The sequence below is a fragment of the Mirounga angustirostris genome, unplaced genomic scaffold (assembly GCF_029215605.1).
Source record: "Mirounga angustirostris isolate CCGP_5_RB_7025 unplaced genomic scaffold, mMirAng1.0.hap1 SCAF_11, whole genome shotgun sequence".
In the NCBI taxonomy this organism is placed as follows: domain Eukaryota; kingdom Metazoa; phylum Chordata; class Mammalia; order Carnivora; family Phocidae; genus Mirounga; species Mirounga angustirostris.
Genome location: NW_026991719.1, coordinates 126,617,671 through 126,639,529, shown reverse-complemented (window position 1 = coordinate 126,639,529; position 21,859 = coordinate 126,617,671). Strand labels below are relative to the sequence as shown.

The window sequence follows — 21,859 nt, the reverse complement described above, 5'->3', positions numbered from 1 at the left end:
ATGGGATTTGATCTCACGACCCAAGCTGAAACCAAGAGTCGGATGCTCAACCAACTGCGCCACCCAGGCACCACCCACCCCAGTTATTTTTTAATATTTATTTTTAGATTTTATCTTTTTCAACGATCTCTTATTTTCTTTTGGCTTATTGTGCTGTATTTTTTCTAATACCTTAGGAAAAGTGATGTTATAAAAAAAGGAAAAGTGGTGTTATTTTTCTTTTGTCCTCTGTTTTTAATAGTGAAGGCATTTAAAGCTATACGTTTTTCTCTGAGAACAATGTTTGCGTATCACACAGGTTATGATATGAAGTTTTCTTTTCATTATTTACAGTAGTTTGTAATATCCTCTTGGATTTCATTTAGGATCATGATTTTTTTCTTTTTCTTTTTCTAAAGTTTCTATTTAAATTCCAGTTCATTAACATACAGTGTGATGTTAGTTTCAGGTGTACCAGTATAGTGATTCAACACTTCTATTCAATACCCGATGCTCATCACCATAAGTGCCCTTCTTAATCCCCATCACCTATTTAATACATCCCCCCACACTCCTCTCCTCTGGTAACCATCAGTTTGTTCTATGTAGTTAAGATTCTGTTTCGTGGTTTGTCTCTCTTCTTTTTTCTTTCCTTTGCTTGTTTAATTTCTTTTTTTTTTTTAAGATTTTATTTATTTATTTGACAGAGAGAGACACAGCGAAAGAGGGAACACAAGCAGGGGGAGTGGGAGAGGGAGAGGGAGAAGCAGGCTTCCTGCTGAGCAGGGAGCCCGATGTGGGGCTTGATCCCAGGACCCTGGGACCATGATCTGAGCCGAAGGCAGACGCTCAATGACTGAGCCACCCAGGCGCCCGCTTGTTTAATTTCTTAAATCCCACATATGAGTGAAATCATATGGGTATTTGTCTTTCTCTGACTGACTGACTTCACTTAGTATTATATTCTCTAGCTCCATCCATGTCACTGCAAATGGCAAGATCTCATTCTTTTTGATGGCTCTGTTTTATATATACACACACACACACACACACACACACACACACCACATCTTTATCAGTCAATGACACTTGGGCTGTTTCCATAATTTGGCTACTGTAGATAATACTGCTATAAACATAAGGGTGCATGTATCCCTTTGAATTAGTATTTTTGTATTTGGGTACATACCTGGTAGTGCAATTGCTGGGTCATAGGGTAGTTCTATTTTTAACTTTTGAGGAACCTCCATACTGTTTTCCACAGTGGCTGCACCAGTTTGCATTCCCACGAACAGTTTACCCTTTTCCCACATCCTCACCAACACCTGTTTCTTGTGTTGTTGATTTTAACCATTCTGACAGGTGTGAGGGGATATCTCAGTGTAGTTTTGATTTGCATTTCCCTGATTATGAGTGATGTTGAGCATCTTTTCATGTGTCTGTTGGCCATCTGGATGCCTTCTTTGGAAAAATGTCTATTCAGGTATTCTGTCCATTTTTTAATTGAATGATTCATTTTTTGGGTGTTGAGTTTTATAAGTTCTATCTAGTGGATACTAACCTTTTATCAGATATGTGATTTGCAAATATCTTGTCCCGTTTTGTAGGTTGCCTTTTAGTTTTATTGTTTCCTTTGCTGTGCAGAAGCTTTTTATTTTGATGAAGTCCCAGTAGTTTATGTTTGCTTTTGCTTCCCTTGCCTCAGGAGACCTATCTAGTAAGAAGTTGCTACAGCCAATGTCAAAGAGGTTACTGCCTGTGTTCTCCTCTAGGATATTGATGGTTTCAGGTCTCACATTTAGGTCTTTCATGCATTTCTTTAAAGATTTTATTTGTTTATTTATTTAAAGAGGGAGAGGGAGAGACAGAATCTCAAGCAGACTCTGCACTGAGCATAGAGCCTGACGTGGGGCTCAATCTCACAACCCTGAGATCAACACCTGAACTGAAATTAAGAGTCGGATGCTTAACCGACTGAGCCACCCAGGCACCTCTAGGTGTTTCATCCATTTTTTTTTTTAAATCTTTTAAACGAAAGATTTTGTTTCTTTATTTGTCAGAGAGAGAGAGTGCACGCAAACGGGGAGCGGCAGACAGAGGGAGAAGCAGGCTCCCCGCTGAGCAGGGAGCCCAATGCGGGGCTCAATCCCAGGACCCTGGGATCATGACCTGAGCCAAAGGCAGACACTTAACCGACTGAGCCACCCAGGTGCCCGTCTCATCCACTTGGAATTTATGTTCGGGTATAGTGTAAGAAAGTGGTCTAGTTTCATTCTTCTGCATGTTGCTGTCCAGTTTTCCCAACATCATTTGTTGAAGAGACTTTTTCCCATTGGATATGCTTTCTTTCTTTGTCAAAGATTTATTGACCATACAGTTGTGGGTTCATTTCTGGGATTTCTATTCTGTTCCATTGATCTCTGTGTCTATTTTGATCACCACAGCTTTGTGTTACAACTTGAAGCCCAGAATTGTGATGCCTCCAGCTTTGCTTTTCTTTTTCAAGGTTGCTTTGACTATTCGGGGTCTTTTGTGGCTCCATACAAATTTTAGGATTGTTTGTTCTAGCTCTGTGAAAAATGCTGTTGGTATTTTCATAAGGATTGCATTAAATCTGTAGATTGCTTTGGGTACTATAGACATTTTTTTTGAAGTGGTATAGTGTTACTTTATTTTTTTATTATGTTACACTAGTCACCATACAGTACATAATTAGTTTTTGATGTAGTGTTCCGTGATTCATTGTTTGCGTATAACACCCAGTGCTCATTACAAACACGTGCTCTCCTTAATACCCATCACCCGGCTCCCCCATCCCCCTACCCTCGCCTCTAAAACCCTCAGATTGTTTCCTGGAGTCCAGAGTTGCTCATGGTTCGTCTTCCCTCTGATTTCCCCCCTTTGGTTTTCCCTTCCTTCCCCTAATGTCCTCTGTGCTATAGACACTTTAACAATATTTGTTCTTCCAATCCATGAGCATGGAATTTTTTTTTTTTTACATCTCTTTGTTTCATCTTCAATTTCTCTCATCAGTGTTTTACAGTTTTCAGAATACAGGTCTTTCACCTCTTTGGTTAGGTTTATTCCTAGGGATCTTACTATTTTTGGTGCAGTTGTAAATGGGATTGATTCCTTAATTTATCTTTCTGCTGCTTCATTATTGGTGTATAGAAATGCAACAGATTTCTGTATGTTGTGTATCCTGTGACTTTACTGAATTTGTGTATCAGTTTTAGCAGTTTTTTGGTGGAGTCTTTCAGGTTTTCCACATGGAGTATCATGTCATCTGCAAATAGTGAAAGTCTGACTTCTTCCTTGCCAATTTGGATGCCTTTTATTTCTTTGTGTTGTCGAATTGCTGTGTCTAGGATTTCCAGTACTATGTTGAACAACAGTGGTGAGAGTGGACATCCCTGTCGTCTTCCTGACCATAGCGGGAAAGCTCTGTTTTTTCCCATTAAGGATAATAGTAGCTGTGGGTTTTTCATATATGGCCTTTATTATGTTGTGCTTTGTTCCCTCTAAACCTACTTTGTTGAGGGTTTTTATCATGAATGGATGCTGTACTTTGTCAAATGCTTTTTCTGCATCTATTGAAAGGATCATATGGTTCTTATCCTTTCTTTTATTAATGTAGTGTATCACATTGATTGATTTGCGAATATTGAACCACCCTTGCAACCCAGGAATAAATGCCACTCAATCGTGGTGAATGATTATTTTAATGTACTGTTGGATTTGGTTTGCTAGTATTTTATTGAGAATTTTTGCATCTGTGTTCATCAGGGATATTAGCCTGTTCTGTTTTTTAGTGGAGTCTGTCTGGTTTGGAATCAGGGTAATAGAGTGAATTTGCAAGTTTTCCTTCATTTTCTGTTTTTTGGAATAGTTTGAGAAAAATAGCTTTTAACTCTCTTTAAATGTTTGGTAGAATTCCCCTGGGAAGCCATCTGGTCCTGGACTTTTGTTTGTTGGGAGATTTTTTATTATTGATTCAATTTCTTTGCTGGTTATGAATCTGTTCAATTTTCTATTTCTTCCTGTTTCAGTTTTGGAGTTTATATGTTTCTAGGAATTTATCTATTTCTTCTAGGTTTTTGATTTATTGTCATATAGTTTTCAATAATATTCTCTTACAGTTTGTATTTCTGTGGTGTTGGTTGTGATCTCTCCTCTCTCATTTGTGATTTTATTTATTTAGGTCCTTTCTCTTTTCTTTTTAATAAGTGTGGCTAGAGGTTTATCAATTTCATTAATTTTTTTCAAAGAACCAGCTTCATTTAGGAGCATGAACTTTAATTGCATTTTTATTTGCTTGTCGAGTTACTTCTTTATAATTGGATCAACTTTGAGTATCTCATAATAGTTTCTTCCTGCTGTGTAACAAATTATCTCAAACTTTACAGCTTGCAGCAACACCAATTTATTATTATAATTTTAGTGGTTCAGAAGCCAGGTGGGCTCGACTGGGCACCCTAGTCAGGGTCACACAAGACCAAAATCAAGTTGTTGACAGGGCTGCCATCATTACTGGAATTCAGTTCCTTCTCTGAAGTTCCGTGTAGGGCCCTTCATCTTCAAAGTAGGAAGAGTGTATTGAGTCTCTCGAATGCTTTAAATAGTTCTGACTTCAACTTCCACCACATCTCTCTGACCCTTTCTGCCTTCCTGTTCCACTTTTAAGACCTTTATGATTACTTTGGGTCCACCCAGATATTTCAGGATCATCTCTCTCTCTCAAGACCAGCTGATTAGTTACAGCTAATTCCATCCACAGTTTCTTTAACTATGTAACATAACATATTCATAGGCATAACACCAAAGGGGAAAGGTGGAGAGAAGCAAAATTTTGCCTACCACAGGTATAATTTACGTAAAATGAAACACACAGATTTTTAATATGCAATTTGATAAGTTTTGGCAAATGCATACAAGTTACATCACCGCCACCTTAATCAACATGTAGAACATTTACATCAATCCTTCTGCAACTTTCCGGTGAGTCTCATTACCCTGACCTGGCCCCTGGCAACAAGCTGCTTTCTGGATTCATTTTTGACTATTTAAGACTTTTACATCATTAGAATCATACAGTATGCACTCTTCAGTGTCTGGCTTTTTATCTTTACCATCATGATTTGGAAATTCATCCAGATTGTTGCATGAAGTAATTTTATTATTTGTATTGCTGATTACTGCTCCATTATGGGACTATATCACAATTTGTATATCTATTCACTGCCCTATGGACCTTTGGATTGTTTCCAGTTTGGGGGCTAATATAAAGAAAACTTCTATGAGCATTCCTGCACAAGCTTTTGTGTGGACATCTGTTTTTATTTATCTTAGTTAAATATCTAGGAATGAAATTGCTGGATCATATGGGAAATGCATGTTTAACCATAAATGGTTGTACCATTTATACTCCCACCAGCAACACATGAGAGTGCCAGTTACAACACATCCTGGACAATACTTGATGTTGCCAGTATTTAAGTTCAGCCAGTATTTAAGTTTAGTCATTTTAATGACTCTGTGGTGGTATCTCACTGTATGTTTAATTTGCATTTCTCTGATAACTAAAGATTCTGAGCATCTTTGCATGTGTAATTGGCTGTTCCTATATTTCCTTTGATGAAATGTCTGTTCAGAGCTTTGGCCCATTTTAAAATTGGGTTGTTTGTCTTGTTACTTTTGAGTTTTGAGAATTCTGTATATATTCTGGATACATTTTCAGATGTACTCATTTTAAATATTCTGTCCTAGCACAAAGTTTTTCATTTTGATGAAGTCCAGTTTATCTATTTTTTTCCTTTGGTTGCTTGTGCTTTTGATGTCTTATCTAAGAAACTATTGCCAAATCCAGGGTCATACAGAGTTATACCTATATTTGCTCCCAAGAGTTTTATAATATTAGCTCTTATATTTAGGCCTTTGATACACTGAATTAATTTTTGTGTGTGGTATGAGGAATGGATTCAAGTTCCTTCTACAGTTGTGCAGTGTTAATGACCGTAAAGCAGAGGCCCAGATGGTCAGTAGTCTGATCTCTAACTGAACAATTAGCCACTTATCCATTAATGTAGGTGTTGTTAAAAATTATTAAAATAATTGTACTTAGTACATTCTATTTTGTATTGTAACTTCCCTCTAGCATGCAGCCTGTGGTATAGTGAATAACTGTAAAATTGAATTGAATGGAGAAAATGGTGTATTTGTTATCCAGCTTTCTGTTGTTGTGCAAGCAGTCACATGTATTTTTACCAGGAAAAAGTTGATAGAACTTTTATTTTGATGATACCATTTTATAGCCTAGATTATTTTGATACTGATTAACGGGATAAGCTGACTCTGGACACATCCTGACAACCTCTGCCAAATTTTGAAATAAACATCTGGGGAAATTCAGTTTTATATTATCTGTTCCTGCAGCTGCTCAACTTCTTCTAAGCAAAGGTCAGGGAATATAATAGGTTTTCCGATTCTTTTTAGATAAAATGTGAAAGAACAGTTCATGTGAAGGACATTGTTGCCAAATATATTTGGCAAGATTTATATATCAAATCCCAAGGGAAATGCACAAACAAAAATCCCACAGAAGTTAGGAAGGAGTAAAACCCATGAACCCTGGAACATTTTGTCACTTATTGTGCAGATTACCCTGAAACTGACACAGGCACATACATCACGTGTTTCTGCACCAGTGGAAACTATTCACTCTAATAGAAAAGGTCCTAAATACGTTCATCTCAGAACTGAATCACATATCTGGAAGGTGCTGATGCTCTTAGGAATGTCCCTTTGAATAGGGACTCCTATTGTGGACCATGTCCCACTAAACGAGAGCCTAGGCCTTCTGTTTCTCTGTCCCACAACCTTATTTCTTTTGCCTCTGATTTTTGCCTCTTTCCTTAGAGGGAGAAAAAAGTGTTTCTGTGTGCTCTTGATCCTGTTCCCTCTAGGCTATTCCAAGCTCTTGCTCTAGTAAACGTTTTGTGTGTCTTATATTTTCATTTTAGTAAAAAATATTAAAGTGGAAGCACTGTGCTAGCGAATGTCCAAATACCTGTCTCTTGACATGGGTCTCAGTTTTGTTAACAAACTGGTGGAAGCTTTGGAGAAACTGGGTGGAGTAGACTCTGCAGAACCAAGGAAACAAAATGGAAAAAGGGACGAGTTGATGAGTGTAGAAGGGCATAATTCTCAAAGTGGCCAGGAAGTGGGACAGATGGAATGAACATACCATACCATCATGTGCACCCCTCTGTTCAGACCCTTTTCCCTGCGTCGGACCTGTGGGGGAAGGGCTGCTTTCGGAAAGGGGGGGTGGTTTCTGGTGCCTGTGGTGCGGGTGTGAGCGCGGCCACCATGGCTCCCAGAACCATCCCATTTCTGTCTTCACCACGACCTCCCCCACCCACTCACCTGCCATGTCCTTGCTTGTATGGGGAGGGGGGCAGCTTCTTCAGCTCCCAGTGGCCTGCTCCATGCCTCTCAGGTGGTTGGCTGCCCTTGGCTGGTGCACATTTGTGCCCGCCCTGCGTTGACGGCATCCCGACCCCCCCCCTTGTAATCATGCCCTTGGGGCTCCTTTTCTGGCCCATGCCCCTTTGGTATGAGTAGCCCCAAGTGGCCCCCTAGTTTCTAATTCAGTGAGACTTTTGCATTTTCACTGTGGGAATCTTGTACACTGGGAGCTCACAGCTGTAGGGAGGGTTGGCACAGACTCCCCAGAAAGGTCACAGTGGGGTGATGGTGAGTTGAGCTTCTTTTGCTGCCACCATCTTTGCATCAGTGCATATGCAGCACCTTGGAGCTCTCGCAGGGCCCCGGCTTCAAGTTGGAGCTTCAGTTGTGCTTTAAGAAGTTATTTCACTGGACTCTCTGTCTGGTAGCTTCTGGATGGGGTGGCATGTGATAAAGCCAATGGATGCCATGGTCATGGGCCCACTCCAGCACCTCCTTTATTGTATAGTGGGTCCCCTGGTCAGACATGATGTTATATGGAATCCCACATTAGTGAATCAAACCCTCTGTAAGCCTTCAGTGGGGCTTGCCAAGGCCTTGCAGGCAGGAAAGACTAAATATGTGTCTCAATCACAATGAAGTGTTATCCTTTCTACAATGGGAAGGGGTCCAATGCAGTCAACTTGCCACTGACCAGCTGGCTGGTCTCTACAGTGGACGGCAGTATTGTGCATTCAGGATTGGTTTCGGCTTCTGGCAGGTTGGACTTTCAGGGACAATATTAGGTATATTAGCTTTAGCAGGAACCCATGCTTTTGGGGCTGCATAAATTCTCTTCCTGCCACCATAGCCACTTATCTCACATTTTGCCAGCACTGGGATGGCCCATGCAGAGGTTGGCTGATGTTAATTTCCAGTCATTAGATGCTCCCTGGTGGCATTAACATATGATATGGAGATTTTTCTATTTTGTGCCCACTCACTAATATGTCTTTACCCCAGATATCCTTGTCCCTGATATCCCAATCCTGTTAATTCTAGGCCCTCAGCTAGACGGCCAAACCATTTGCTGATATCCATTCGTCCGTATATATTTGAACCTTGGGCCATTTCTCTTTCTACACAACCAATAGCATTGACTTGCACCTGCATATCAAGCTGGCCCATCTGTAAATAAATCTCAGGCTTCTTCCTCCACTAGCAGCTGGTCATCAGGGATCCCCTACGTGACCATAGATGTAATCTGAAGTAGAGGTACCAATATAGCAGAAATGAATGAGATGGGTCTCTGACAACCTGCTCATACAGCCTGCTTGTGCCCACTAATCCATGCAGATCCTCATTCCTTCCTCTGTAAATCAACTCCTTTTACTGGGAGCACTTCCTTGTCCGTACGCCAGCCCCTGGCCCTCAGTCAGTACAGAAAGTCATTTGTCATGGCATAGGGTTGGCAGAGCTGCTCCCATGACGTGCTTTCTTGGGTGCCCTGGGAACCCTGGAATGGAGTGAAATGCTGTAGCCCAGGCGGCTGCTAAAGATGGTGGAGGGGCAGGTCCTGGTGCTCGATGGCTGAGGCCATCTCCTGGGCCGCCTGGTGGCCATCGTGGCCAAACAAGTGCTTCTGGGCCGGAAGGTTGTAGTTGTATGCTGTGAAGGCATCAACATTTTTGGCAATTTCTACAGAAACAAGCTGAAGTACCTGGTCTTCCTCCACAAGTGCATGAACACCAACCCATTCCGTGGCCCCTACCACTTCCAAGGACCCAGCCGCATCTTTTGGCAGACAGTGCGAGGCATGCTGCCACACAAGACCAAGCAAGGCCAGGCTGCCCTGGACCACCTCAAGGTGTTTGATGGGATCCCGCCACCCTACAACAAGAAAAAGCAGATGGTGGTTCCTGCTGCCCTCAAGGTGGTGCGCCTGAAGCCTACACGGAAGTTTGCTTACCTTGGGTGCCTGGCTCACGAGGTTGGCTGGAAGTACCAGGCCATAACAGCCACCCTGGAGAAGAGAAAGGAGAAGGCCAAGATCCATTACCGGAAGAAGCAGCAGCTCATGAGGCTACAGAAACAGGCCGAAAAGAATGTGGAGAAGAAAATTGATAAATACACAGAGGTCCTCAAGACGCATGGACTCCTGGTCTGAGCGCAATAAAATTGTTATTCCTCATGCTTGGCCTGGCCTGCCCTTCCTCCATCGCCGCCTGGGGCTTAGAATGCTGGGAACACAGAAAGGGCTTTAGTCACTGCTGTTAATTAAGAAAGGCCTTCTTAAAAGGTTAAAAAAAAAAAACTCTAAGAGCTTTGAGGCATAATTGCCTGTGACCTGCTCATTTCTGAGAGTTCTAAGAAATTGATAGTTGGAACAACTATTTCACTGTTGGCAAGAGATCTGGAGAATGTTTGGAGGGGAGCCCTGTGTTGTGAATGGGGTGTGTTTAAACTCTGCAGCTGTTAGGGTGTGAGGATGCTGAGGGCCAAGCCTGGTGTTGTACAGAGGAGGTAGTTCATCTGGAACTTCCCTGGGAAGTACAGCCAAGGGGTCTCAGGCACTGCCCTTGTGTTTTCCCTGTATTTTGTGATCCAAAACTAATCAATTATTTTAAAGAAAAATAAAAAAGAAATGCTGTAGGTTGCTCCTGCTGCTGTGAATGTCCTAATATGTCACAGTTGCTCAAGGAAACTATTCAGATACTTAGCCTCAATAAGCACCAATAAAGGGACACCTGGGTGGCTCAGTTGTTGGGTGTCTGCCTTCGGCTCAGGTCAAAATCCCAGGGTTATGAGATCAAGCCTCACATCGGTCTTCATGCTCAGCAGGGAGTGTGCTTGAAGATTCTCTTCCTCTACCCCTTCCCCCACTCACGCTCTCTGTCTCTCTCTCTAATATAATAAATAAATAAAATCTTTTTTAAAATATTAAGAGATTAATATCCAAAGTACACGTTTCCCCCACTATCTGAAAGTTTGCTTTACAACACTGCTTTTACAACACTAAAGATCTACTTTAGTACCTGTTTTCACTAACTAAAAAAATCTGAAGAGGATTGTGCCTTTTACAAAATGATAGTTGCTTCTTTGTTTTATACCATTTCAGCTTACAAAAGGTTTCATAGGCATATTCTACTTTTGGATAGCAGGGGAAGCCTGTATATGGAGAACTCCTTAAAACTCAACAAGAAAGGGGTGCCTGGCTGGCTCAGTTGGAGGAGCATGCGACTCTTGGTCTCAGGGTTATGAGTTCAAGCCCCATGTTGGGTGTAGAGATCACTTTAAAAAAAAACTTAAAAAGAAAAACTCAATAAGAAAGCAAACAACCTAATTCAAAAATGGACAAAACACACTTGAATAGGCATTTCTCCAAAGAAAGTACACAAATGGCCAATAAGCACATGAAAAGATGCTCAAACTCACCTAGGGAAATACAAATCAAAACTACAAAGAGATACAATCTCTCACCCATTAGGATGGCTATTATACAAACAAACAAACAAAAAACAGAAAATAAGTGTTGGTGAGATGTAGAGGAATTGGAACACTTCTGCACTGTTGGTTGGAATATAAAATGGTGTAGCCACTGTGAAAAACAGGATGGTGACTCTTAAAAACTTTTTGAAAATTACCATATAATCCATAAATTCCATTTCTGGATATATACTCAAAATAATTGAAAGCAGGATCTTGAAGAGATATTTGTATACCCATGTTCATAGCAGCATTATTCTCAATAGCTAAAACATGGAAGCAACCCAAGTGTCTGTTTATGGATGAATGGATAAACAACGTGATCTGTTCATACAATGGAATGTTATTCAGCCTTAAAAATGAAGAAAATTCTGACACCTGCTACAATGTGGATCGGTCTTAAGGACATTAAGCCAGTCAGAAAAAGACAAGTACTGTATAATTCCACTTATATGAGGGACCTAGAATAGTCAAAATCATAGCAACAGAAAGCGGAATGGTGGTTTCAGGGGCTGAGGGGAGTGGAGAATGACAAGTTATTGTTTAATGGATACTGAGTTTCAGTTTTGGAAGATAAGAGTTATGGAGATAGATGGTGGTGATGGTTGTACAACAATATTAATATACTTAGTACCACTGAATTATACACTTAAACATGTTTAAGAGTAAATTTGATGTTTTATGTGTTTTACCACAATTTAAAAAATGAGAAAAAATTTAAGCTGAGAAAGTTCTCTGTTGAGGGTCCTTGGTGTCCACCACATAAACCTTCTTCTGTTCATCCTTAAATGCTACTTCTGAGTATCTATTAATGCTAGATTCCTCTGTGTAATATAGAAAAAAATCCTTTCAGATTGGGATGTTAGAACTGCACCATTTCTCCTTGGTCTTATTACTGTCTTTAGTTTTATCTTTTAAAAATAAATCAAGAATCATTGACCTAATTATTAAATTTGAAAACAGGCTGTTATGTAAGCTATAGATGAAGAGAGAAACAGCATGAAAAGAGCTCTACTGACACTGAAGCCTAGTGCACTCACTTGGAGTGACAGATGGAAACTGCCCTCAACGGAATTACAACCAAGACTACAAATGTTGTGCAGAGGAAACTTACACATGAAAACTGAATTGTTTCTGACATCAGTCAGACTGAAAAAGCATCGGTTCACAGACCCCCAAGTTTATGCAGAGGACCAGGAAATGAGTTTGACACCAAGTACTAAGGAGAGCCTGAGTTCCTGCCCCTGTCCAGCCATTCACCCAAGTTCCCTGAACCTTGTCATTAGCCAGAAACTAGAGGGGGCTGGCTGGGTGGTGCCTGAGCTTCCTTTCCGCCCTCAGATTCTAGACCCTAACACCTGTCAGTAACCAGGCAGAGAATGCACTGGGTTACTGGCTCAGCAGTTCAAACTACCTGGGGCACTGAAATGCATTTGTGTTTCTTTTATAATGAGGCCCTCTTTTCTGTTCTTTCCCTTTTCTATCCTATTTACCAAAACAAACATTGCCATACAAACCATGATGTAAGGAGAACCCACCCACTAGGTTTTATGTACACACATCCCCATTTTGCTCTCAAGGACCAGCAGTTCTTTCCTTTGTGGTGTTACAACAAAGCAAGAGTTGGATTTTAGGGGCGCCTGGGTGGCTCAGTCGTTGGGCATCTCCCTTTGGCTCAGGTCATGATCCCAGGGTCCTGGGATCCAGCCCTGCATCGGGCTCCCTGCTCCACGGGAAGCCTGCTTCTCCCTCTCACACTCCCCTTGCTTGTGTTCCCTCTCTCGCTGTGTCTCTCTCTGTCATATAAATAAATAAAATCTTTAAAAAAAAAAAAGAAGAGTTGGATTTTAAGTGGAGAATGAAAGGGGGATCAGTTGAGCTAGCATGCAGTTGTGAAAAGTTCATCATGAGGGGTCATTTTTAATTATTACACAAATATATGAGATTGAAATATGATGTCAAATAAAAATATTTAGTTACCAAAACAGAAGAAACAACATCTGGGAAGTGGTAAGAGTTAGATATCCAGAAGTATAAGTCAGGAAGAGAGGCTCTCTATGGCATATAGAAAACTGCAGAACTACTCTATGCATGCAAAAATGAGTGACAATAGCTACCTTCAAGCACTTTGTATTTTCTACCAATTCACCTGCAGCCTTCTTCACATTGATCCTTTTGATTATTCAACCTAGACTGGGCCCCAGAACATGACAACCTAACTTGTGAGGTAGAGAGAGAGGAAAAGGTTGGGAACCAATCTTTACCTAAAAGAGTTTTAATAGCTGAGGCAATTGGAAGGTAATTTTCTCTGTGATATTCCTGGTATCCCTGAGAGGGGAAGTATAATTTTAGGTACATACTGACAAAATTTGAATACAAGTTAATTAGATTAAAGTTACAGTGTCTTTTAGAGATAAAATTGAAGGACCCTATAGTTATTGTTTTGGCAAAGGATGCAGTGTATGGGTACTCAAACTTTATTGAGACAGAAACAAACCATGATTTATGATTTTATGATTTATTTTATCATGTGGCACCTAATGTATCAGATGACTTTTGAAAACAGTGTTTTGGTTTGATAGATGTTAGGAATTGTCTTAGTCTGTTCAGGAAGCTATAACAAAATAGCACAGACTGGGTGGCTTGTACACAGCAGACACAGATTTCTGACAGTTGTGGAGCCTGGAAGTCCAAGGTCAAGTGCTGGCAGATTCCGTGTCTGGTTCACAGACGGCCATCTTCCCACTGTGCCACTGTATCATTGCATATGGTGGAAGAGGTGAGAGATCTCTCTGGGGTCTTGGGTCTCTTTTATAAGGTCGCTAATCCCATTGTCTGCACACAAACATTCAGTCTGCTTATAGCAGTGTTATATACAATTTCCAGTTTGCCTTGTTAACAGTAGAAGAGAGTGGGATGGAAGCTTTACTTCCAGCTTCTGGAAAAGTGGGTTCAAAGAAGGTCCACCAAAATGAATGACATTTTCCTTTCTTCACACAGGTTTTCTCCTAGGGTGCCAAGATCTTTGCCATTCAACACATCAGTCATGTACAAAAAGACTGTGTTCGTAGAGTTTACAGATGACCTTTTCAACATTGCCAAGCCCAGGCCACCATGGATGGGTAATATAAACAATATTGACTGTTTATTATGAAACTGAGTATCTGATGTCCTAGCAAGGATCCCCCAGTCTTGGAGCTGCAGTTGTAGAAGGCCAGGTTTCCCTTACTACCACCTGTTGGGGAAATACACTGACACAGAATATTCTGTCTCTTTGCTGGACTCTCCTCCTCTGCTTGTTCTCTAGATGTTAGAGTGCTCTGGGTCTTGGACTTGGGTTTGTTTTATTTTTTCTTTACCTTCGATCACTAGCTGATCTTATCCAGTCCCACAATTTTAAGATATCCCTATGCCAGTAACTCCCAGGTTTAGATCTTCAGTTCAGGCTGCTTGCATGATACGTCCACTTAGATGTCAAATAAGCATGTAACAGGATATCAAAATAAGACATCTCCTACCTTAGAATTATTGCTGAGAATTATAGGTGACAAGTACTCCCAAATTCTAAAGACAGATTGGGAGCACCCAGCTGGCTCAGTCAGTAGAGCACATGGCTCTTGATCTTGTGGTTGTAAGTTCAAACCCTATGTTGGGTATAGAGATTATTTTTTTAAATTATAAAAGGTCAGTTTTACCCAGTTTGAAATCTTGGACTAAGAGAAAAGAAATAAATTTTATGAGACAGAAACAAACCATGGGAGACTCTTAACAATAGAGAACAAATAGAGGGTTGATGGAGGGAGGTGGGTGGGGATGGGCTAGATCGGTGATGGATATGAAGAAGGACACATGTTATGATAAGCACTGGATATTGTATATAAGTGATGAATCATTGAATTCTCCTGAAACCAGTATATGTATGTATGTATGTGTATGTGTATATATATGTGTGTGTACACACATATAAAAATGAGTGACACACACACACACACACACACATATATATATATATATATATATATATATATATATATTTAGAGTGAGAGTGAATAAGGAAGAGGAGCAGAGAGAGAGGGAGAGAAAGAATCCCAAGCAGGCTCCACACCCAACACAGAGCATGATGCAGGGCTTAATCTCAAGACCCTGAAATCATGACCTGAACCGAAATCAAGACTCAAACATTTAACCAACTGAGCCACCCAGGTGCCCCTACTCCTGAAACCAATATTGCACTGTATGTTAACTACCTAGAATTTAAATTAAAATTTGATGGAAAAAAAAAAGAGATGTCAGCCCTCATATGTAGGACTTATTCAGGGACTTGTTCAGGTGGTGACCCAAAATTGGTTCTGCAACCCTCAGCCCATCTTGCACCTCAAGCCTAAATAAAAGAAGGCTAGGAACTTATGAAATAATTTAGGTTTGAGGATTTCTTTGTAAACCATTTTTGGTGATTTGTATGTTCCCCACCCCATAGTGGGAGGAAGGTTTCACCCTCATGTCAAGCTGTAGTGAGGAAGCTTTAGGAGAACCACTTAGAAGACTTGACATAAGACCTGTGGAACTCCTAAGACTCTGACTAGCTCCTGCTTTTTATCTGAAAAAACTTTCAAGGTCAGAGTCTTCAGGGAACTTCCCCTAAAAGTCTCTCTAATTGTACTGCCAGAAGCAGAAACTGAGAAGAGATATACAAGTGACAGCTGGAGAGGGCATGATTTGGAAGGAGAGAGTCTCCAAAGAACTCCTTTAAGTTCCCTAAGAAAGAAAGAGACAGAATTTTGGCATGCCTCACAACCAGGGGCTAGCAAAGCCACATTATCACTATTCTTTCCAAGAAAGATCTTGTCATCATGCCTCTTTTTACACCCCTGTCCTTTTCTCACTAGCTACAAGCTTAGAGGGTCAGGAGATAGTAAGGTGAGTGGGGGAAGCAGATTCAGAGAGGAAGATGAGAAAGCTGGAGGAGGGAGGGACCCTTACATTGCAGGAGACATCAGATGTTTGATATTAAGCTAGACTGCTAATATGTGATGGTTACTGGAAAACATTGGGGATTGTTCAAAGTGCAAGAGGGGAAACTCCACGTAACACAGGTGTTTTTTTTTTAAGATTTTATTTATTTATTTGACACAGAGAGAGAGCACAAGCAGGGGGAGCAGGAGAGGGAGAAGCAGCTCCCTGCAGAACAGAACAGGGAGCCCAAAGCGGGACTCGATCCCAGGAACCTGGGATCATGACCTGAGCCAAAGGCAGACACTTAACTGACTGAGCCACCCAGGTGTCCCTCCACATAGCACAGTTAAAAACCATGAAAAATAAATCTCTTTGATGTTTTTGACCCATTGAATCCACTTCATTCAATAAATCATTTGTAGGCATCTTATACTTAATATGTCTATAAGTCAGAAGTCTTGATTTTCCTCTTAATTTTCTGCATCTTGGCCTGCCTACCACCCAGTTGCACAAACCCAAGCCACAGGAGTCATCCCTGGCTGCTCGTTTTTTTTTCCTATCTCTAACATGCAATCCATCAGCAAGTCTTGCTGACTATTCATCCAAAACAAGTCCCAAGTCTGCATACTTCCTGTAAATTCCAAATTCATCCAAACTCCTGTGGCCTACAAAGTCCTACATGTTATGTTCCCTGCCTGCCTTTATAACCTTATTTTCTCTTATTCCCCTGTTCATTCACATGTTACTCAACTATGTCAAGATTATTCCTGTCTCAGGACTTTTCCATTTGTTTTATCTGCTTTGAATGTTATTCTATTAGATATTTACAAATCTTGCTTCTTTTCAATTTAGTTAGATCTCTGCTCAAATGCCACCTCTTCAAAGATGCCCTTTCTAACCACTATATTTAAAAGATTCTGTCTCCTGCTTCATCATTTTCTAGCACACCACCATCTTTTATAGCATTTACAACAATCAGAATATGTCTTGTTGGGGCGCCTGGGCGGCTCTGTTGGTTAGGCGTCTGCCTTTGGCTCAGGTCATAATCCCAGATTCCCACGATTGAGTCCCATGTCGGGCTCCCCACTCAGCGGGGAGTCTGCTTCTCCCTCTGACCCTCCCCCATCTTGTGCTTTCTCTCTCATTCTCTCTCAAATAAATAAAAATATTTTTTAAAAAAAGAATATTTCTTGTTATTTCTTTATGTGCTTAATTACATTCTCCAGAATGTAGTTTCCATGCTCTGTCTTCTTCACCACTGCATCTCCTGTGCCTAGGGCAGTTCCTAGACTATAGTAGGAACTCAACTATTAGTTGAATGAATGAATACATTGAATAAATTGCCAGAAATCTATCCTCAGAACAACCATGACACTAAGCTGGTGATAGCAGTTTATGCATTTATTCAGTCAGTTACTACTTTTTATTGATAATCACAGGGTCATGTTTTTCCACTGTGACTTTGGCCATCACTTTCATAATATCAGGTTTCCTGGAGTACCACTCTCAAAGTGACCTTTGGGTGGCATCGCATTCTTGCAGGTTTGCTGGGTCCTACCATCTGTGCTGAAGTTTATGACACAGTGGTCATTATACTTAAGAACATGGCTTCTCATCCTGTCAGTCTTCATGCTGTTGGTGTATCCTATTGGAAAGCTTCTGAAGGTGAGTCAAATGCCCTCCTATTCTCCTGTCATCTCAGGGATAAAGGAGTATTGAATACAAGGTCCTACAGCTAGTGAATGGTGTACTCAGGATTCGAACCTAGGCCAATTTCATGAAGTCAGGAACATTGTCATTTTCGTCTAAGCCCTGAAGTTTATTTTTTTTAAGATTTTATTTTTTTGAAAAAGAGAGTGAGCACACACGTGCGCACAAGCAGGGGGAGCAGCAGAGGGAGAGGGAGAAGCAGACTCCCCGCCAAGCAAGGAGCCTGATGCAGGACTTGCTCTCAGGACCCTGCGATCATGACCTGAGCTGAAGCCAGACACTTAACCAACTGAGCCACCCAGGTGCCCAATAAGCCCTGAAGTTTAATTTGGTTCCTATTCTCCCTTGAGGAGCCAGGCCACTGATCCTAACAATTCCACTTCGTCTGCCTTCCTATGCCCAGAAAACTTCCTAGGGAGGATCAAGGCTCATGGTATGGAAGTGAAATGGATTTCATCTTCTCTTTCCTTAGATTCTGACTGTCCAGACACTTTCTCTGCTTCTCCTCCCCCCAGTTTCTAAATATGGATGCCACCATGTGATAAGAGCCACCTACCAGAAGCACAAACCGACTTTGTTAAAACAAAAACCTATTTGGCCAGAGTCCCTACTTAACGTAGCTTCTCCTTAACCTTCACAATGCAGGAAGGGAGTGAAGGGGGTACCACAATTAACTATATTTTCCAGATAGACTATGGCATATATAGATCAAGAAGATTCAAGCAAATCATTAATAAACTATTAGAGCACATGCCCTATGTTGACTAATTTCTCATTCTGAAATTGGAAAGTCTTAATTTTTTGAGTTGTACTCAAATATCAGTCCATGATCACACACACACTCCTTCCCCAGGTGCCAACTCAGGGTTTTTAAAAATGTCTACCTGTACTTTGGCTGCTGAAAGTTTGTAGTAAAAGTACAGGCAGAGTAGGGATAAGGTATAAATAAAGAGCCTCCTGAATGCTTTGGGCTGCTCTGGAACTCCAGAGACCATTATAAATCCAGGAAGTTATAGTGAAGTTGCTAGAAAAATGTTTCAATAGAAGTATAAGGCATTATGTCAGTGCCTTTAAATAGTTTCTACTTCTGTCCACTGAAATGACCTAGAAGCAAAGATACTTCATTAACAATGAACACATATAGTGCTCAATTTAGAATCAAGGTATCAAACTAATCCAGGGGTTAATTTTAACATCACTAAGCATGAGACAGCCAGAAAATATCTGCCCCTGATGTGATCTGCTCCTCCAGAGAAGAACCAAGTTAAAAACATTTTTAAAAAGGGCCACCTGGGTTGCTCAGTTGGTTAAGTGTCAGACTCTAGATTTTGGCTCAGATCATGATCTTCAGGGTTGCGAGATCAAACCCCGTGTCAGGCTCCATGCTGGGTGTGGAGTCTGCTTAAGAGTCTCTTTCTCCCACTCCCTCTGCCCCTACCTTACCCCTCTCCCTCTAAAAAAACATTTTTTTTTTTTATTTGAGAGAGAGAGAATGAGAGACAGAGAGCATGAGAGGGAGGAGGGTCAGAGGGAGAAGCAGACTCCCTGCCGAGCAGGGAGCCTGATGCGGGACTCGATCCCGGGACTCGAGGATCATGACCTGAGCCGAAGGCAGTCGCTTAACCAACTGAGCCACCCAGGCGCCCCTAAAAAAACATTTTTAAAAATCTCTGTATCTCATCTTTCCATGACCATTACTCATTAGAGAGTCTGGGACAAAGTACCTAACAAATGTACGTCTGTTGAGTTGAATTGATAATTGATAGATAAAAAGATGCAATGATGGAAGCAATACTATTGGTTAGAATCTGGAGGTCACAGTGAGAACCACTCAACCCCTCATGCTTGCATTAGTGGTCTACAACTTCTCTGAAATATATGAGGCTGTTTGATAGTCTTCCAAATTAAGTTGCAGAAAGTCTGTTTCTTTCTACTGATAGAATCTACTGATAACAATAAACTTGCTATGTTTCCTTGAGTGAACAATGGGTATGGAAAGGACAATTTTATCCCTTCTTGCTTAGGTGCTGCATATGAGGATCAGACCAGCCAAAAGGAGAAGGAAGATGATAAAGTCATTCCTGGTGAAAGCCATACTTATGTCTGGCAGGTCCTGAAAGAGAATGGTCCAATGGCCTCTGATCCACCATGTCTCACCTACTCGTATTTTTCTCATGTGGACCTGGTGAAAGACCTGAATTCAGGCCTCATTGGAGCCCTGCTGGTTTGCAAAGAAGGTAAGTGTGAGAAAGGGTAGGACTCAAATCAAATAAGCATGGAAGTATAAACATCTGGGTCAATTATTAAAGCATTTGTGTTCTTCCATTTAAAGGAGGTTCTTTTTCCTAGCAACATGCCCATGGAAAGAAAATACTACATTCAGTGGGCTATCTCAGTAGTGCCTTTTGTAAATTTTGTGTTAAGTTCCCTGAAAGCTTTCTGGAGATAAACACATCCAACTGTGTCATCTATATCTCAAAAGCATTTAAAAATTGGAGAAAAGCAGGGTGCCTAGGTGACTTAGTCAGTTAAGTCCAACTGTTGATTTCAGCTCAGGTCTTAATCTCAGGGTCGTGAATTCGAGCCCCACATTGGGCTCTGCATTGGGCTCTGTGCTGGGCATGGAGCCTACTGTAAAAAAAAATAGGAGAAAAGCAAATATCTATAACTTGTTATTCTAAAAATTATCTTAAATTTAATTAAACCTGGGGCACCTGGGTGGCTCAGTCCTGATCCCATTGTCCTGGGATTGAGCCCCACATCGGGCTCCCTGCTCAGCAGGGGGCCTGCTTCTCCATCTCCCTCTGCTGTTCTTCCTGCTTGTGCTCACTCTCTCTCTATCAAATAAATAAATAAATAAAATCTTTAAAAATTTTAATTAAACCTGTTTTTTTTTAAAGATTTTATTTATTTATTTGAGAGAGAGAAACACAGCTAGAGAGGGAACACAAGCAGGGGGAGTGGGAGAGGGAGAGGGAGAAGCAGGCTTCCCGCGGAGCAGGGAGCCTGACATGGGGCTCGATCCTAGGACCCTGGGATCATGACCTGAGCCAAAGGCAGACGCTTAACAACTGAGCCACCCGGGCGCCCCTAATTAAACCTGTTTTTAATTTATAGTTTAATAGCATACACTAAATTAGGGAAGTAAACATTGCAGAATTTTCTTTAATTCTAAGTTTTTAATAGTGAAATCAGCTTCATGGGACGTTTTTTTCCTTTGACTATTACTGCATGTCCCCATAATTTAGTGGCTAAAAATGACAGTCATCATTTATCATTTTTCATGGTTTTTGTGGGTCTCTCATGGAATTTGGGAGTATGTTTACTTGGTGGTCTGTCTCAGGATTTCTTTTTTTTTTTATGTGCTCTAGCTATTTATTTATGAGAGTGCAAGGGTGTGTGTGCATGTGCAGGGACGGGCAGAGGGAGAGGGAGAGAGAGAATCCTCAAGCAGACTCCCTGCTGAGCACGGAGTCCAACTCGGGGCTTTATCCCATGACCCATGAGATCATGACCTGAGCTAAAATCAAGGTTCAGATGCTTAACCGACTGAGCCACCCAGGTGCCCCAAAATGCCCTAGCCTTTTAGCCTCCCCCCAAGGCTTTCTACTCCCTGCCTTGAAACCTTGCCTTTGGAAGAGGAAGAGAAAGGCAGGAAAAAGCACCAGATCTGAGGCACCTGGGGGGCTCAGTCGTTAAGCGTCTGCCTTCGTTCTGCTCAGGTCATGATCCCGGGGTCCTGGGATCGAGCCCCGCATCGGGCTCCCTGCTCTGTGGGAAGCCTGCTTCTCCCTCTCCCACTCCCCCTGCTTGTGTTCCCTCTCTCGCTGTGTCTCTCTCTTCCAGATAAATAAATAAAATCTTTAAAAAAAAAAAAAAGCAGCAGCAGCAGATCCCTGGCCAGACTGGAGACCTTATATGAGCCACTCTACCTCTCAGAATGACAGCCGGATCTGCAGTCCTCTTGCAGCCCACTGTCTGATGAGGTTGTGGTCAAATAGTGCTGGAGCCAAGGTCATCCTGAATGAAACTTTATTCACATGTCTGGCACCTGGGCTTGGAAACTCAAATAGCTGGAGCTTTCCACGGGGTCTTTTCAGCATGGGAGCTACAGGGTAGCCAGAAGTTTTTTTCCTTTTAAATGGACTCTGTTTTTAGAATAGTTTAGGTTTACAGCAAAATTGAGCAGAAAGTACAGAGAATTCCCAAATACCACCTGTCTGCCACCCACACACAGCCTGCCCCACTATCAACATCCTGCACCAGAGTGGTATGCCTGTTACAA

General features: G+C 41.4%; 2 protein-coding genes across 8 annotated transcripts in view; both read left to right on the top strand.

Annotated features, from left to right (window-relative positions):
• The window catches only part of F8 (coagulation factor VIII), a 139,216-nt gene that overhangs the window by 7,862 nt on the left and 109,495 nt on the right, over positions 1-21,859 (top strand). For 5 of the 7 annotated variants that reach the window (XM_054509701.2, XM_064574774.1, XM_045884589.3 and 2 more), the window contains 3 exons: positions 13,912-14,033; positions 17,407-17,529; positions 19,599-19,811. In XM_054509701.2, coding sequence (XP_054365676.1) covers positions 13,958-14,033; positions 17,407-17,529; positions 19,599-19,811 — 412 coding nt within the window. In that variant the 5' untranslated portion in view covers positions 13,912-13,957. Of the gene's footprint in view, positions 1-13,911; positions 14,034-17,351; positions 17,530-19,598; positions 19,812-21,859 lie in introns of all 7 variants that reach the window. The other 2 variants (XM_064574776.1, XM_064574775.1) reach the window with 1 other exon arrangement.
• On the top strand, positions 900-13,937 carry LOC135361978 (large ribosomal subunit protein uL13-like). Its single transcript, XM_064574782.1, has one exon. It carries the CDS (start codon positions 9,167-9,169, stop codon positions 9,590-9,592), a length of 426 nt encoding a protein of 141 aa, XP_064430852.1. The 5' UTR covers positions 900-9,166; the 3' UTR covers positions 9,593-13,937.

Excerpts from the sequence above, each read along its gene's own strand:
- LOC135361978 (XM_064574782.1), top strand. The coding sequence starts at position 9,167 with ATGAACACCAACCCATTCCGTGGCCCCTACCACTTCCAAGGACCCAGC.